Source organism: Anas platyrhynchos, chromosome 7, assembly GCF_047663525.1.
Source record: "Anas platyrhynchos isolate ZD024472 breed Pekin duck chromosome 7, IASCAAS_PekinDuck_T2T, whole genome shotgun sequence".
NCBI lineage: Eukaryota > Metazoa > Chordata > Aves > Anseriformes > Anatidae > Anas > Anas platyrhynchos.
Window position 1 is genome coordinate 19,144,448 of NC_092593.1, and position 18,943 is coordinate 19,163,390.

The 18,943-nt window shown below is 41.4% G+C and overlaps 1 protein-coding gene across 8 annotated transcripts in view; it reads right to left on the reverse strand.

Annotated features, from left to right (window-relative positions):
* The window catches only part of COBLL1 (cordon-bleu WH2 repeat protein like 1), an 81,649-nt gene extending 65,360 nt beyond the window's left edge, over window positions 1-16,289 (reverse strand). The window contains exon 1 of one of the 8 annotated variants that reach the window (XM_072040881.1): window positions 16,159-16,289. Coding sequence is in view for 3 of the 8 variants with exons in the window: in XM_038182035.2 (XP_038037963.1) it covers window positions 15,764-15,786 (23 nt within the window). In the remaining 5 variants the exon portion in view is untranslated. The other 7 variants (XM_038182035.2, XM_038182032.2, XM_038182034.2 and 4 more) reach the window with 7 other exon arrangements.
* Between the last annotated feature and the right edge of the window lie 2,654 nt (window positions 16,290-18,943).

The following is an 18,943-nucleotide window of genomic DNA, read 5'->3' on the forward strand; positions in this document are numbered from 1 at the left end:
CTGATTAGAAAGAACTCATCAGAATTTATCAGCTCCCAGTATTTAATTCCTGCTTGATTTAATTCACAGGATATCAGTCATTTTTCTGTTAATTGTAAGGTCAAAGAGAATCCCGTGTAAGCAATAAGCAGCAGGAACTAACCAAACAGAACACCGGATCTTTAATGCGAATGTGTTTCCTGGAGGAAAGGAGTAAATCAGTACAGATAATGTAGTACAGAAGCAGAAAAAGTTCTTGTGTTTTTTTTTTTTTTTTTTTTTTTTAATATACAAAGTCTTATGTTCCAGTGAGAAATTTTTTGAACAGATTTGTTTTGGAACATAAGTAGCTCCACAAAACACGAGCCCTTCTGAGGAATTTACATACTTACCAAGGTTTAAGTTACTAATCAAAAGCAACAGCTATTTGCTTTGTGGAAGAAGAGGTATGATACTTGCTTGAAATTTTAAGGAAAAGAAAAAAAAAAAAAAAAACCACAACAAAAAGTACAAAACAACCTGCACAGCAAGATATGTCTGTGTGAGTGCATACCTGAGACAACAACTCCAGAAAATATCCCTCATTCCTTAGATAGTTTAAGAAAAATAATACTGGCACTAAAATTAAGAGGCCTTCAGAGTACTGGAGCAGTTCAAATAATGCTTAATGCTTTTCAAATCCACCAGTTACAAGGTCACATCAACAGAATTCCACAGCACGTCTCCTGGCCTGTTAAAGAACAGCATGCATTTATATTAACAGCTGGAATTTGAAAGTTACCTTTAATGACCATAAGGTATGACTACTAAGAAGTTGTATGCATTTTCCAAAAATCACTGGTCTAACCTAAATCATTACCTACCCTTATTTGATGAACCCCTGCTAAAGACACTATGACATCTGATAACCAACTGACTGAAACAAATCATTTAGTTTCTAAAAAACTAATAAATTAGTTTTTAGGCCTAGAAAAGGTTGCCCCTCCATAAATTAGTCACAAGTAACTGTACAGAAAAGTCTCTACAGGAAACATGGTCTTCTCCCAAGTACATCCAATATAACTTGATCTCCACCTCAGAACTTTATGCCCTTTCATCAAAAGGACTTAATTCCTGATCAACTCCTACAATTGTTTTGTACATACAAGAAACAAATTCAATATTTGAAAGCTCCTTCCTCCAATCCTACTCCTATGAAAAGGCAGAAAGAAACAGATTAGTGAGGCCATACTTCTTCAGAAATACATATGTTACTGGATACTGGCATATGGTCATATCTCAGTTTTAATATGACCATTTTATCAGTGCTCCAAGAGGCAACCCCTGAGAACATCTCATCTCCAGTAATTTCGGACAAACGGTGTTCTAGTATACACAAATAACGTGGCAATATAAGTGTGATTTAGAAAATAATTCAAACACCAGGAGGATAGCTTGTTTCACCCAATACAAGTTCTCTCAACTATGAAAATTTAGATGAGTAATGAATAATGTTCCAAAGGAACAGTCCTATTTAGACCTTTAAAGAAGTTATTTCAATTGTGCTACAGTCTAAACAATGAAATTGTAATGTCTCTTGGAACATCATTATTATTATAAATACATTTTTCCTTAGGTATTTATGAAGGCTTGTTACACAAGTCTAAACAGCTCCCACTACATCCTTCTCTCACCAAACTCCAGGTAAATGTAGATATGCTTTGGTAAATAATAGAAAAGTCATTCTGAACTTCATGGAAACCACATACTTGACAGATAAATTTATAATTCACTATAAAGCAAATGTAATATTCTTTTAGTATTGTTTTCATGCAATAAAGCCCTCAAGATGCTTTCAAGAGCAAGGCATATCTGTTTTCCAAGACAGTCCTGCACAGTTGGCTCACAACTCCACTCTTTACACTTCCTTACCAGATGCTGTTCCCCTGCCACACAGGCATCAGCAGTGCTTTCGAACCCGACGCCCAGGCATGAACCTCACTGCAGGGCCAGCTCTGCACTTGAGTACAAATACCTAGAGGTCAACAACTCTGTTAGCCAGCGCAAACCGCTACACTACAATCACGCTACCAAAACAGTTCTGTTCTTAAGGACATGCACCCTTTTTTTTTTTTCCCCTCTATAAAAATGCCTGTAATGTTATGGAAACATCAACTTTTATTCATATACTTGCTGTTGTCCCAGATTCAGCTACTTCCATTTAAGAGAAACTCACGTCTTAAATAACCATCTAAGTTATCCTACTTTGTACACAAAGAGAAAAATAAACCTGTGGGAAACAAACCGGAACAGTAATTTGACATACTTTCTTCCTGAAGAGAAGAAGTGCGTTTGGATATAGTGCTTGGAAGCCTAAAAGTGTTACTTTTAAAAATCAAAGTTAAAGGCAACGCCATTCTAGTCAGTGTTGAGGAACACTAGAACAGAACGTTCACTGAAACAGGGGAAGGGAAACACTTTTATAAAGTTAAGAGAAAAACAAAGCACAGTTCAGGCTACTGAACAAAGAGAATAGAGGGGAAAAACATCACGAGGTGGCAAGCTCAGACATCTGCAAGGGGAGAAAGCCACCTGGCCATTTCCAGATGACACAGCTGAGTGACACAACTGGAGCCAGCAGGCTTTAACAGGCACCAGGGACACAACCCACAGCTCCCCTTAATAAGCCACCCTTGGCCTGAATATAGGAAAGGGGGGTTCTATTTGTATAATCTAAGGAACTATAAAGAGGTAAAAATAACCACTTTGTTTGTCTCATTGAATAGGGGATTAAAATAACTGGCAACGTTTTAAGTCATGCACCAGAGGTAGATTCACCAGGTCACAATTGGAAAAGGAGAACTGCCAGGCCTTGATAAGCATGGCAATTACCATTCTTTTATATACAGAACCACTCCAAGGGAGTAGAGTTTCCTTACACAGCAATAACAGCATATCCTTTGATTTATACAGTAGTCCTCCAGCAATACAACTAACATCCTGTTTTCATCTTAAACTACAGCTGGGTAGTTTGCCTACAGGCTTTATTTATCAGAGCTCCTATAACTAAGTCCTTTCTCATTATGAGAAACAGCGCTCTCAATTAGCAAGCATTTCATCTTCCTGACCTCCTTAGTTCTGAAAATTCTAATATCTAATCTATACTGTGTTCAGATGTATGCTGAACACATCGAAACAATGTGACTCAAGTTTATAAATATTGTCTAAAAACAGTGAAACACTATTCCAACCTTGGAAATCATGTAAAAACACCCAAGAAAATTCAGAGGAAAAGGACTTCCTTGCTTTCAGAGGAAAGAACAGACATACTGATTGAATGATCTAAGCTGTAAGGCCTCATAAAGCCCTTAAAGCACAAGTTCTTGTGACTCGAAACCACTTCTGAATTCTCCCTCAATTTAGAATTTTTCTCAAAATAACAAAATCTCAGTAAAATATACCTAAAAGAAAATAACATTTTTATTAGATACCTCTCCAATTACTTTAAACATCTATTAATTTTGTAGTCTGTGTTACCACAACAGTCAAAATCCTGTCAGAATTGCAGTCATTTTCACATTCCTACCCATGAAGGAACTAGCCAAGTAGCATTTTGTATATGATTTACACACTCATGCTCTGTGCCCATGCAGTAACTCATGAACATTCCACTTGCATGCTGTCACCCTGCAGAGACAGAAGTACCACACATGCTTAGCTGTTAACCACACTTGTTCAAAACAGTTTTAGAAGTTTTTGCTTGTTAAATGTAATTAATTAAAAACTAATACAATGAGAATGTATTGCTAGTTACAGCTCCAAAATATCTACTTTTTTTCTTCAATACTAATTTACAGTCAAGCAAGGGGTAAACAGCATGCCAGCAGAATGACAGTGGAAGCAGAAATGTAATTACCAATACCAACATAGGGCAAGCTTGTGAATTAGAAACTAAAGACCCTGATTCAAGAGCACTACAGAACTTTGAGTTTGTCTACACTGGCCAAAATAAATAAATAAATAAATAAATAAAGACCTGGGGTGGGGGTGAAAACAGAAGGATAGGCAAAATTACCCCCAACACAGCTACAGCAATAGAAGCTTCAGTGACAAGAATGACATGAAGGTGTGGAGATCAGAACATCACCTACACCAGAGCCTCTACTCTTGCCCGTAGTGAGTAGTGATAGGAGCTAGGTCAGAGACCAGCTGCAGGTATTTCCTTTGCCAAAATCTCTCTAAGACTTGTCCCAGTTCCCCCAGGCTACCCATAGTAAATCAGTGCTTCACAGAATCTGATCAAAAGCAGCATGAATATTATTTTAAGACTAAAGTTTGATACTGCAGATTTTCAGCATGCTATCTGGAAAAAAAAATGTTGTCGGGCAGCTAGCTACACAGTTTATAAAAGCAGAAAGACACAAGAAAGACACAAACAAAAGACAGCTAAAATTCAACTGAAAACACCATTCACCCTCACACTACCAAGTAAACAGCTATGGACCAGTAGCCTAAAACCCAACAACCTCTCTGCCACACTTGTTCTCTTCCAGTAGAACATTTTGGGTTTCACACACTGCCCAAAGGCATCTGTGGAAAGAACTCCACCTTCCTATCAGGGAAGAGATTCAAACTGTGGCTAATGACCCTTTGTTCTTTTGACACACCTAAAACAAAAATGACCACAATTTTTGGCATTTTTATTACAAGGACATGAAGTCACTGCCATAGTGCAGCTAATATAAAGAAGAAAGCCTCTCTTTGGAGACAGAACCTTCAAACTATTATTTCAAAAATATCACCAAATTAAAAGAGTATCTTCAGGTAAATACAGGCAAGGGAAAAGGTCCAAAGGCAACAAAAACCTTCACTGACTTCTAGCTGAAGAAAAGGACAAAAAGAAACTACAACTAACCTACTCCAGCAGCTGAAGAGCAGGAGTAAATCTATTCTGCTCAGAACAAGACACAGAAATCTTCCCTCCACTCAGACCATCCGTATGAGAGAGCCAAGTATGCCACCCCTGGCAGTTATCCAACTATCAAAATGAAAAGCAAGAAGAATGAAACTCCATAGCCTGTGTCACATCTGCAAATCAGTCCTCCTCATAAATAGCCACCAAACCATTTCTTGCCTGCTGGCCATTTAACTGAAACTGTTTGTTAATCAAGCCACAGAAAACCACAGGGAAGACTAATTGGTGTAACCCCAACAGTTTAAGGATGTGATTCGCATCTGCTGACAGATCTGACGGTACTGTCAGAAGCTGAGTTTTTAAAAGGGTGGAGCTTAAGGACTTAAGTTTTACAATTTCAGCTAAAGTTTTGACATGTTTCAGCTCTCCCTTCCTATCTTTGATAAAGTATCATATGCTCTTTTGCAAGCATACTGGAGATCTTTCTACCACATTGGGCTTTTACTCACATGACCCCACAAAGTGACTGAAGGAAACACTTCTCAGCGTATGACTGAGATGCAAAGCTTGATCTGACAGGATGTGGGAAAGGCCAGAAACTGTAGAGCTGTCATGATCTCACTGGGTTTTATTGAATCTTCAAGTGAATGTTAAAAACTCATAATCGTTTCTAATCTTGGACCTCCTGTTTACATGTAAGAGAAGAATTCTTTAGGTATTTGACCAGTTTTCCTTTCCGAGAACATGCTGTTGGCACCTAACTGTACAATTCTCAGTTAATTAGGGTAGGATTTTTCAAGGCTATTTCCATCTGAAGATCTTCCAAGAAGCTCTGACAATCTTTCGTTTAAAACGAACAATTCACTGGGCACTTAATTTCCTACCACAGATCTGTGCACCATGAGCAGGCAGAGGCCACGTCAGCTGGTAAGAGAGCAGACAGATCACACTCAGGGAGAGTGAAGGAAAATCCCCACACAGCAGGAAAAGGGCTCTGTACCTGCGATTTGAGGCCCGCTAGGCCAGCCTGCATGTGTCCGTCGGGTACGGCCCAGTATAGCCAGTAATAGCCAATAACCTACAAGGGCTCGGTACAGCTGAACTCAGAGCACGGCAGCAGCCATGTGTACACAGCATGCTGTACTTTCTTTCTCTCAAAGAGACCACTCATAAGTGATTTCAAGCTTGAGCCCTAAACGTGTTAAATTAATCACTAACATCTAAACCCCATACGCAATCAACATTAACATATTTTTCCAGTGAAAGCAAATATTGTTTATTTTTCTTGCCCTAACTCTTCCCTTTATTCATCCAGAAATTATAGACAGTTTATGATCACCATCAACTGGGGCCAGAATTATACTTGTACCCTAATTCTCTCAAATAAAGCTGAGACCTAAAGAGATGACCTGTTGAAGGTCACAAAAATGTCATATTACAATATCTGTCTCTTCTGAAGAGGGGCAGAGTTTTCACTGACACCACATGAATCTTTCCATGAGGCCATTCATGGTACCAAGCAGTTTTTTCAATCTCTATCTACAGTCAATACATGTATATAATACTGGTTGGCACTGCATAGGTTGAAATTTCAGCATTTACATTGTGTGTCATTATTTCCAAACATTCTCAATTCTACCATAAAAACTTGTTCTGGATTGAAGTCCTGGCAGGCAGTCTTTAAAAAGAAAAAAATAAGATCTCATAAACCCACTGGCTCGCAAGTTTTACATACTGAAGCTACAGAATCCAGGAAACTTTTGGTGAGTAAAAGCAGGGGGAGGAAAAAAAAAAAAAAAAAAAAAAAAAAAAGGAAAGAACTATAAGCAGTGTCTTAAAGAACACCACCAGGAGCGGGGGAAAAGAAAAAAGAAAAAAAAAAGATTAGTTTGAATACTTCTATAACTATCATGATAGTCTCACCCGCCTTTTTTTTTTTCTCCTCTATATTAAGTCATTTTATACTTTGAAGCTTTCATATAGCATTTACAATTCATAGCATTTCCCTCCTCTCCCTGTATTAATTTTAGATTTATGGATGAAAAAGCATTGCAGTGGTGTATTTTGGGAGAAAGACTGGAAAGTTTGTAAGTGTTTGGGCAGTGGAAATATGAAAACAGTCAAAGAAAGATGCTTAGAAACAAGACAGAGATTCCAACAGTTCAGACAGTGATGTCAGATCCTTATTAGTTTTCCAAAATAAGCTGCTTCAGATTTTCTTCCATCCCACTCACTATTAACAATAAGCTCTGAAGGAGCGCTCATAAACTGCTGTAGTTTCCCACACGTGCATTTTCACCTTGCTTTTCTAAAGCATTGAAAAAGCATTACCTACTGCCACTATAGCTGAGGGCAGGGGGGAGATGTGCCCTACACTGCAGGAGAACAATCAAAAAACAAACAAACAAACAAACAAACTGAGTTAGTTTAATTTCAAAATCTTCTGAACACTGTACATATCACCTGGGATTAAAACACACACCCCCCACCACTGAAGAACAGCCACTAAACAAAGATACAGAAATGTTAAGGAGTTGAAGGAAAAAAGATTAATCAGGTCCAGTTCCATCAGTTTCTTTTCTAAAACAAGTGTCCTGAGAGCCTGCCATGTACACATCAAATTACATATATCTGATTTTGAGGAATGACAAAACATGATACATTAAGAAAATCACTGGTATTGGTTCAGCAATGTCCTCAGTTGTCCTGGTATTGGCTCAGCAAAGTATAAACTCTGATTTCCTTGAATGGAAAAAAAATATATAGAATAAATCCCATGTCTCTGGCTATCAGTGCTGCCTTAAGATCTCAGTTCCAAATTCTGTCAGATGGGAAAGCACCATTTATCTTCCAAACATCTAAAGGCACCTGAACAGTTGTGGTTTTGGAATTGTTACAATTCTTCTAAGTTCCTATGCATAACCAGCAATAAAAGCTTTCAGAAGAGAAGCAGCACATTTAAGATCCAACAAAATGGGACTTTCCCTGTGAAGCGAGTACTTTAAAAACTGAATGAGGTAAAAATAGCTGAGGGATGTCACCAAGGATGGAATTAGTGAGGCTACTTTGTAATGTGGGTGGAAGGAGAGGATTAAAATTGCAGGCAAGGGGAAGTGAGATACCATGAGTCAGAGATCAGCAGGGGATACAAGAAAGTTTGTCTGGAGATTTCATAGAGTAGATGAAGAAAGCAATGACTGCTAAAGAATGAAAGCATGGGAACCAAGGGACAACTTTCAACACATAGTTTTTCTTGATTTTGGAGATTTTTTTTTTTTTTATTAGAAATAAAAGAGTCAAAGCCCGGATTTCTGCCATAGTATGGATTTCTGAATTGACACAAACTTCTGAAAATCATCAGACATTTCACCCCTGGAAACCTGCCTACTACTCTGTGGTCATCAGCTAGCTAATCTCTTGTCCATCTTACAAGCTGAAGAGCCATGAAAACACTGCAAAACATTGCAAATAATTTCTCCGCATCATCATTGCAAATCACAGAATCACAGAATTGTAGGGGTTGGAAGGGACCTCAAGAGATCATCGGGTCCAAAGCCAGAACAATTTCACAATTAATTGTGAACAGGATGCCTTTTTTTTTAATGAAAAGAACAAGAGTTTCTGCAGTAGTAGTGAAGATGTATTTATTTTTGCTTGAAGGGGTTACATCCCAGAATGACAGGTTGTAAACATTTTTCCAAACTACCTTTCTAACAGACACTTTGGTGCCTTTTTTTATTTTTAACAAAAGCAGAGACAAAAATATTGTTCCTCCCAAGTAAAAAATGCTTTCAACATCGTAGTCTGAAGAATTTTTAAATAGATAACTCAGTAGATTACCTTCTACCTGCACTGCAATGTCCAGCTGTCTTCTCAGTCATGTTTGGCACTAAACAAGAACTGTACTGGGTTCTACAAAGGTCAACAGCAATGCAATGATGCATAAACACTTGGTAAAATACCAAATGACGAGAAACAAACTCGCCACACTGTATTTTTCCCTACTACCCTTCTAACAACCTTGTTAGCTGCACATTAAAAGTGTCTGGGCAGTAATAAGATACAAGCATGTGCAACTCTTCGGGTACAAGTCCTCTGATGCTGAATGAGAGAGAGCAGGTATTAGTGCTGGAGACTGTACAACATCCGAGCATGGCTCAAACACTCGGGAAGCTGCATATCATCCTAGGACAGTGAAGAACAGCACGGTGCCATGCTTAGAGAGGTCTGCAGAAAGGACACCACAATGCCAGTAAGAACCCAGTGACATTGTACTTTGAAGTATAGGTATTTAACTTCAGAGCAAGACACAGTACTGCACATCATATAAAGGGTTTTGTACTGTACCTTAATACCTAAGGAATCTGCCAAACTGCTTACGCAGTTCGCAGTTAAAACTGAGTGGGGAAAAGACACGAAATTACATCATCCACCAATACAAAGACCCTATTTTTAATGGCTTTGTCAATAAACTGCTTGTGTTGAAGGGACAGCTGAAAGAGGTACTTCAGCCTCCCCATAGCAAAATGTGTAAAAGCTGCTATACTTGCACATACAGAGCCCTAGTCTTTGGAAGAAAATGTATCAGAAAGTCTGAAATGAAAGCCAGGTAACACATCAGAAGAAAGTCAATTTTCTGAACAGAATTTTTTTGTTTTAGTTTTAAAAATCCCATTTTTTCATTTGGGTCGGTTTCTTGTCAGAAACTGAAGTGAAAATAGACTTGATTCTAAAGACAAATACACAAGTTTATAATCCTGTTCTTTTGAGATAGAGTGGGTTTTGGAATTAAAACAGCATTACTTTATAAGAGAGATGCAGGGCAAGTAACAGAAACTGTATGATCACTGGTACTTGAGAAAAATTCTAGCTCACAATTCTAGCTCTACTTGGCATAGAGTAATTGATTACACTGTTCAGAAAGGAGGAGAGGTTCATTTTTTTATATATGGTATTTAAATAAGAGTAACATTTTCCAAGCCATACAGGTATATTTCTAGAACAGAAATGAACAATAAAAAACAAAATTTGCAGAAAGTATTTTTAAAGTACAGCTAAAAAAGTACGACTAGCAACCTATTTCTTCAATTGAAGCCTTTGTTGAATTAATGCTCCCAGCAACAAAACCAATGCTTTCTCACAGAAGAAAGCTCATGCCTAGCCAAAAATATTCATGTGTTCTATTTTCTTTAACTGAAAATAGCAATCCTGACAATCCTAGTCTTGCAGAACAGTCGACATACACACAAACTCCCCAGGGAGACATTTCACAGACAGATTAGGGATCCATCCTTCAACCACCCACATGTCTTTGATCATTTACAACCACCAAAAGATACACACAAATGTATGTGCCCCTTTTGAACTAGATAAACTCCAAGCAAATAAAAAACAAGTCCAGGAACTCCTAGTTCAGTAAATATTCCCATGGTATTGCAGAAAAAAAAAAGTTTCTAAAAAAAAAAAAAAATGAAAAAATGCGTATTTCTCTATTTGTCCGTCAACATGCAGATTTTAAGTCAGAAGGCATCTATTTGAATCCTAGTTAGTAAAAAGTTTGCTTTGATACAAAGAGTTACATTTCTAATTGTGAGACCTTACTTTAGGAGAGAATTCAGGTGAAACCTCAAGTTTTTAATTGCCTGTTACAGCTCAAAACAGGGTTGTTGTTGTTGGTTTTTTTCCCCCTCTTGAGCTCCCCATTGTCGCATGCTGCACAGCCAGAGTTTCCTCTTCATTGTGCTAATGCTGGGCATGGCCACAGAACTCTACAGGAGTCTAGGAGCCAACATCTCGGCCTCCTGTCATCCTCTACTGCCTTGACGTCAACTTGTTGAATTTTAGAGCAGCATACAGTGACAGCAAATACTCACAGTAAAGAACAGCCCTTTCTCAAACAGCAGGCAGCTGAGTGAGCTTAAGTGAGAGCAGCAGGTCAGCCCCTGGGGAAGCTGGTGAGAGCCAGGTGAAAAGGAAGGGAAGTGCACTGTCAGATTTGTTTTAACTTGCAAGCAGTCATAAAAAAAAAAAAAAAAAAAAAAAGAACACCCAGCATTCCTCATATTCAGTTATTTAACAGAGCAACTCATCATACCAACTTGTTAATTTCTTGAAAAAATATTTAGTTGAGCAGGTGCTAACATTGTTACACCTCTAATAGCAGTAGGGGTAATTTGGGATCCTCAGCTCCCCAGCAGCACAAAATTACAGCAGTGGCAGCCAGAAACAGCAGCAGCCAAGCTAGAGAAATTTGCACACTTAAAAACTTTCTTCCAAGCTACAGTCAAGGAAGCCAGAAGTAGTATTGGACTTCACGAAGGAAGGTCTACAAAGATGCTAGATTACAGCAGAAACCATTGGTTTCTAAACTAAAAATATTCCTACTGAGTTATTTTACCTATCAGATCATAGTAATCACGTGAAGCTCTGTGGTTTCCTCTGGGATCTAAGCTTCTGGCCCCTACAATGGGCTCTTTTCTTCTTTCACCCAACACAGATACTACTACCCAACATAAATAGTGATCTTCAGGTTTACGTAAACACTGTAGTCTCTCTTAAAGTTAACAAAAACATCCAGTAACAATACAAAAAAAAAAAAAAAGAACTAAGCGTAAGATGACACTGAAACCCACCTTCCAGTCCAAAGCACTTTTTTCTCACATGCTGTTTAAATCTCACTAATGACTAGCTCTCACTTTTCCTTTTCACAGGATACCATCACACTTGGACAAAGGTTTGAAATAACTGCTCATTTCTCTATTTGTGCATTACCCTCCCACGCATTTTTTCACTCTAGTATCCACATTCCTTAGCCCCCTAATGCTTCCTTGATCTCATTCCCACAGCAACACACTCCAACAGGGAATATTACCACTGAGTACTCAGCTATGATTTCAGACTTGACAAGGTTTGAGTAACCAAACCGGCCATTAAATGCAACAACATTTGATTCATGGCACCACTATGTCATGTAACTATTTGATGCTGCCTTGATTAAGGCAGATTTGTTAAAAAGAACAACATAATCACCTCAAGAAGTATTACGTATATATTCAGAATTCAGATGGTAAACTACACCCTGGAATGAAGAACATTCAAGTGACTCCTGGGGATCCACCCACAAAGTGGTTAACTCCCTGTTTCAAACACCCAGCAAGCAAGATCTCAAACTTCTTTCCATTTTGTTGTATCTCAATTAGTTCTTCACCAGGGTCATGGAAGTGAGAAAAAAATCTTTATCTTGAACTCCTCAGTATAAGAGATAGAGCACACCTAAGACTGAACTGCCTTGCCTGTTAGACCCATGTCAGCCTAAATTCTGAGTCTCGATAGTACTACCATTTAGTACCACAAGCACAAAGGTCTTGCTTTTATCCATGAACATCTATATAAAGTACTATACAGGCAATAGCAACAGCTAATTCATTGAAAATGTAGTAGTTTCAGGCTGGACCTGAACTCCACCAAACTGTACAAGCTTCAGGCGCTCCACCACCACCCTCCAACCCATTGCTGTGGCTTGGCAACAGAACGCTTGAAGTTATTGCTGCACCTCCTGCCCCATTCATCCCACGCTCCACACCACAGAAGACCTTCATTTATGCCCCAACAAACCTATGGCCATGTTGTGAACTAGCTCAGCTGACAAAGAAGAGATGAGGAGAGCTCAAACCAGTATTTTAAGCTTGATGCCAGACACTTTTCAACACTGCACCACAGCTGACATGCCTAGAGATCCGTAAACCAATTGAAATTATTTGCTAAAAGAACTCAACAGTTGTACTCAAGTAAAGGCACACAACAGAGTGCCTTTTTTTTTTTCCTGAAAACATTCAGACCTCTCTCCTTCAAAGGCAGCCCTAACCACATAAAAAGATTTCTCTCCTGTTCTTATTAAAAACTTCAGTACCTTCACGGGGCTAAACAGCCAGGGAAAGGGAGCATGAAGACACGCCTGAGGAGAGTTTCTGGCAGTACCCTAAGCACAGCTCAACTTAGGCCTGCCCCTACCCCTGCTACAGCCATCTCTGTCTTCAGCCCCTGGAGAACAGCTGTAGCTCCTAAGCATGTTTTCTTTAGGCAATCAAAAAGAAAAAAAAATGTTTTGTCACTTTCTTTAAGTAAATATATAGCTCTGAATACAAATGAGATCACATGAAGTTATCATAAATTGATTAGAGCTGAATTAAAAGGCACACCTAAATGGGCATTATAATATTTCAAAGGAAATAAATCTGTAGTTTATCAAGAAACAATTTTGCTCCAATAGTTTAACAGCATATTTGCTGGCACCACTTCACAGTAAAAGTCTGAATCAACTAGCGAAATCTACTTGACAATGTAAAAATTGATTTTCACCAGGGGTACAGCTAGCTTGCAACAGCAGGAAAAAATGGGGTCAAGATGCTGGATACCACGTAGGTTTGGTTTGGTTTTGTTAAAAAAAAAAAAGTATTTAAAAAAACACACATCTTCCTATCATCCTGTAACACAGTCAATACACAAAACCAATTCACCTCTGTGCTGAACAGGAGCACACTGTGTCAGCTGGCCTGGCAGGAACATACTTCCAGGAGTGCTCCTCAGACTTGAGTCAAGATGGATGAGCTATAAAATTATTAAGGGTAGGTCCAGCCAAGTTTCGTCTCCTACCAGAGGAAACTATGTGGCACGTCCAGCCAGTTACTGGGCATGCCTTCTATTCACCATATTCAAAAAAAAAAAATCCAGCTGAGTATTTAAAACAAAACAGACCTTTATGAATTTACCTTGGTTGTACTTTGAGAATAACATAGTCGTGTACCCCTGCATCTTTTTCTCCCAATCCACAAACTTTTTTTAAAGAACACTTTTTCAACAGGAAAGTATAATCCTGTATACCAAAAAAAAAAAAAAAAAGTCCTCCAGGATATAGTTATGAGATACTTTCCAAATCTTGTCCCAGTAGAACAAGATAAAAAAATTCCATATTGAAGAGCCATGACGTATCACAGAGGATTAAGCTATACAGAAGTTCCAAGGCTAAATAAACACTGACACTTGAAAATCCACAAAAAAAAACTTTAACACATCTACCCTTCTTGGCAGTTAGCATAATTCGAGTTTTTAAACTGTGAAGAATTATCCATAATTACACCATGTAACTTTAAACAGTGATTTAAGAACACACTTGCTGCTAAACAGTTTTCAGATGTGTTTCAACATTTCCCACCTGGCCAGGCAGATTAGAAGATACAATGCAAACCAAAGAACATTACTATTTCTAACACAATTTGTCCCATAATCTCATTTGGTGAAGAGAACCACAGCACTGCTAACCATTCAAAAAAGAATCTGTGGATCCTACTCAGTAAAGTGGGAGGGAGTTGCTGGGTTTGCTGGTATATCCAGGTTTTTTTTTTCCTCAAATCTAGTATGAACAAATCACCTTCAGGACATATTTCAGACTGCCAATAAGAAACTCTTGTAACAAGAGAGGAAGAGTAAGCTGATTTTTCAAAGAACTAAATTATATGGGAACAGCTGATAAAAGGCCTGAAAATATATCTGCAGGGCTAATGAAAATAAGCCTTGTTGCTAGCTACATGTTTTTTCAGAAATGAGATGTGAACGCTGACAGATGCTTGAAGTCACATTAAGGGAACCTTAAAGGAGCCAGGCTGCAGACAAAATTGCGTACAATCGACAGCTTTATGGCAGGCTGCAGGCCTGGGGAAGCTGTTAGCACACTCAACCCAACGTTGCAGTTGTGCCTTTTTGCTCGTTTTCACACTCCTGCCTGCAAGCACAACTGAGGGCTTTCCAGACATACCACTGCAGCCGCTTCCTAACCTGCAATCATGCTCCATTATCATACGCTTGGTCCTTTCGGCTGAGCATACATACCCTACGTTGCAGAAATGTACTAATTATCTATACTGTAATTGTACCTTCTACAGTGGCTAACAAGATAAACTTCACTTCTCTGTGGCTGTGCATAAGCATGGAGCTGCCACAAGGCCCTAGGCAAACAAGTGCCCCTTCTCTACCAATCCTCGTATTCGCTTCATCCATCGCTTCAAACTGATCTGATTACTGCGGCTGCTACAGCAAATCACCAACTCCACCTGCTTACCACGTATTCACTTGGTCAGAAATGCAATTACTCAGCTTTTGCAGATAATACACAAGCTTCGGGAACATCCTGGTGTTAAAATACACACTCACCAATTATTTTGTCCCCGCTATTTAAAGGTCGGGCTCGCAACCTCGCCGGGGACCTGCGGGGTCGAGCACACAGCTGCGGAGGGCACCCACCACCCGCAGGCACACCGCGGTGCCTGCGGCAGCCCCCACTGCCTGCAGCCGGGACCCCGAGTCACGTCCTAAAAGTTACATCTCCTGACGGGCTACGGGCGGCTCGCCGCCCCTCGGGCAGGAGTAGCGCTGAGGCGCAGACACGCTGAGCTTCACCTGCCCGCTCACCTCAGCCGGCTCCCGAGGCGCCCCCAAAACACCGCTCCCAAAACTCGAAGCCAGCCCGCGGGCGCCGTCCGGGAGGGGAACGCGCCGAGCCCCGCCGCGAAGCGCCGCCGGCCGGCACCTCGCCTCGCCTCACCTCACCTCACCTCACTTCGCCTCACCGAGGGGCAAGCGCTGGCCCCGCCGGGAGCCCGCTTTCGGTGGCGGCGAGCGGTCGGGTGCCGTCGAGGAAGGCAGGGCCGCGCTCTCCGCCCTCCCCTTCCCGCCGCGCCGGCGGCCGTTTAACGGTCGCTGGGCGGCCGCGAGCACGGCGCTGCCGACGCCCGGTCCAGGGGCAGAACCCGCGACCCCCCCGTCCCGTCCCGTCCCGTCCCGTCCCGTCCCCTCCTCTCCTTCCGCGGGGCGCCCGCAGCCGGCTCCGGCGCTTACCCTGAGGGCGGCGGGGCAGCCATGCCTGCGGCGGGGTGAGCGGCCGCCGGGCCCCGCCTCACCTGCTCGGGGAGGGCCGGGGAAGGCGGCCCCGCTCTGCCGCCCGCGGCGCCGCCTCGCCCCCGAGCCCAGGCATTCCCCGGCTGCTTCCACAGCGCGCCCGTGGGGCGGCGGCGGCCACGCACACGCGGCTCCGGCTCCGCCGGGGCGGCCGCTCGCTGAACCACACCTTGGGCGGAGAACGGGGCGGGAGGGGGGGGTGTAATAAAACCTTTAAAAAAAAACTTCTCGGTGAGCAACTTGAAACGCGGAACCTTTCCCGCTCCGGCAGCCGGCGGGGAAACAGAGACTCCCTGTTCCCGGCCCGGCTCCTCCCTCCGCCCGCCCGCACCCACCCGGCCCCGGCGGGCTGACAGCGGCCGCTGTCCAGGGCTGGAATTTTCCTCTCCCCGGGCCCGGCCCTCGGGCTCGTCCCGCGGAGGTTTCCCTGCGGCTGCCCCCGCTCCCCCCGCCGAGCTCTGGCGCTGCCGGGCTGGGGCAGGAGCACGGCGCCGCCTGCCCCCGTCGCGGCCAACAGCTGGCGCTGGGAGCGCTGTGTGCCGGAGCGGCAGCTCGCCCCGTGCAGAGCCGGCTTTCCTGCGGGACGGCTCCGCTGCGGCCGGGCAGTGAGCGCGGGGCAGGACGTGCTGCTCCGCCGGGTCACCTCCCCGCCGTGCCGCTGTCACACCGTGTGGCCGGGGGATGCACAGCAAAACGCAGCTCCGCAGTCGGGAAGTGTTTTGGCCAGCGCTTAGCACAACAACAAAGCAATCTTTTTTTTTTTTTTTAATCATTATTATTTTCTTTCCCGTGAGGAAAAACCAGAACGTGGCATTGAAGTATAATTTCCCTTTTTCTCACTAGTTCTAGGATTAAATATCTAGGAAAAGTATTATAACTGGCCATTCTATGCTAATACACGAGCTATCTAGTATATAGCTCATCTAGTAGATACACTGCATCTAGTACGATAGTGTATAGTATACTATGTTGTACTTTAATAATGTTTTGCTTCTCGCCGTGTGCTGCTCTCACTTGTACCTTGCTTCTTCAATAAAGCTTTTATTCTGCTTGTTTTCTGCTTCTTCAATAAAGATTAAATGACCTGAAACTGCCTGTTTTGACAGATTATCGAGGTTGTTCGCAGCCTGAATAACCACATGCCATTATCAGGCACGCCCCATTAATCTGGGTAAATTTCAAAACCCAAAAAAGCCCCGATGAGTCAGGTGGACTTTCCATGGCTCAATTTTCAAAGAGTTCAACAAACTGATCAGGCAGAAGAATCTCAAGAGCAATCCCAGGGAAGACCTTAACGTAAGTCTGTGATCTTTTTTCTCCTCTGACCGTCCATCCTTTCTTTTCTGATGCTCCTCAAATTGTTTGGGCACTGTCTAGGTTAGCATGAAGGCTGAGAAGTATTTCCTTTGTCTGTTCCTGCAGCAAGGGCAGGGTAGCTGTATTCAGAGCATAGCCTTCCTGTAAGTATAAAAGAACTTCGCGTTTCTAACCCACTACTTTTCAGGCAAAATCATTAGGTGACTCCATCTTCTAAATGCTAACCAAACTGCCATGTTGCAAAGGTGAGATGATTCAACGCTGCAGCGCTGTTTGAACTGAAGACCATCACAGCTGATCATACTTTAGTTAAAAATGATCACATAGATTTGTGTGATGTTGTTCTAATACACTTTGCTGGACGGGTAAGAAACTGTTGTAACATTCTCTTTAAAATCTCATTTGAAAACCACTATATGCTATAGTCTAATTCTTTGGGCAAGCACTAATCCAGAATGAAGATTGCAAACTATTGAGTAGCTCACGTGGGCTAACAGCAGAAACTCGGCAATGCCAGGAAGGAACGTGATAATCAACACAAGGGAAAATATCTAAAGAGAGACAGACAGACAGACAGCAATGGCAATTTCCAATGGAGGAATGAATTATCTAAAAAAGCAGTTCAGTCAGTGATGCTAATCTCACTTAAGAAGGGAGAGGTTATGCTTATCTTTTTATTCTACCACTTTTCTTAATCAAACCTCAGTTGTCAACTGAGCATGCATGAAATGCTGATCACTAGAAACACTGCAGGCTCTAAACTTGAGCACCTGAAGGCCATGTTCTGCAGTGACAATTTTATGATGACTAAACTTTAGATAGTTGGTTTTCTGAGATACTGGAGATACCATATTTCCTAGGGATCTGAGATTTTAAAAACAAAATCTGCACTCCAATGGCACTTCTGTTTTTTACCAATAGAAAATCAGTTCTGTGTTTGTGTTTCAAAAGTCATTGATAGAGTCAAACTATTTTTATTTTCCTGTTTTTGTAAAGTTTACAGCTTTGTCCTGAACTTAAAACATGGCTCATATAAAGCAAATGTAACTCTCATACACTATAAACAGAAGACTAAAACAGGGAGCTATATAATGGAGCTATTAATACGCTCTACATGTCCTCTGTTGAATAACTTAGAGGGAAAAAAAAATAAAGAGCATTTGAAGAAAAAATCTGTAGCTTTTTCAAGCTAATCTGAGGAGATAACATTGTAGAAGTTAACAAAGAGGCAGGTTATTAATTGTACAGTTGCTATAATGTCATCCTTTGTTTATGGATTGAGGTAAAACAATCATTTAGCTAGAAGCATTAATCCACGTGACAAGTTGCCACCTACCGTACGCAGTAAATGTACTTGGTGCCATTGTATACTTGAGCATAAATGTTTGCAGATTAATACCCATTTCTGATTACTGTTAGCATAACCTTCAGCTAGACAGAACTGTTAATTCCAATGGCTATTTGAAGGAGAACCTCTGCCTTAGGTAAGGATGTGAGTTCCAGGCAGCTTACTAAGTACATGTTTTTCATAAAAGTTAAATTACTAAAAACAAAGTCCTGTCTGTTCTGAAAAAAGCAGTAATATCCCATGGCATTTTTTGTAACAGGCAGTGGTTGTCCTAGATGTCTCCGGGAAAATCTCCACGCCTCCACCCACACAGCAGGATAGTACTGGTGGTTGCTCTCCTCTGTTCAAGAGGTTGCCAGAAATGTGGAGTGCAAACATTTTGGGATAAAAGGTGCAACAGAAATGTAATAGACCATGTAATTTCTCAAACAGGTATGCCCTTTATTGCGTGTAGT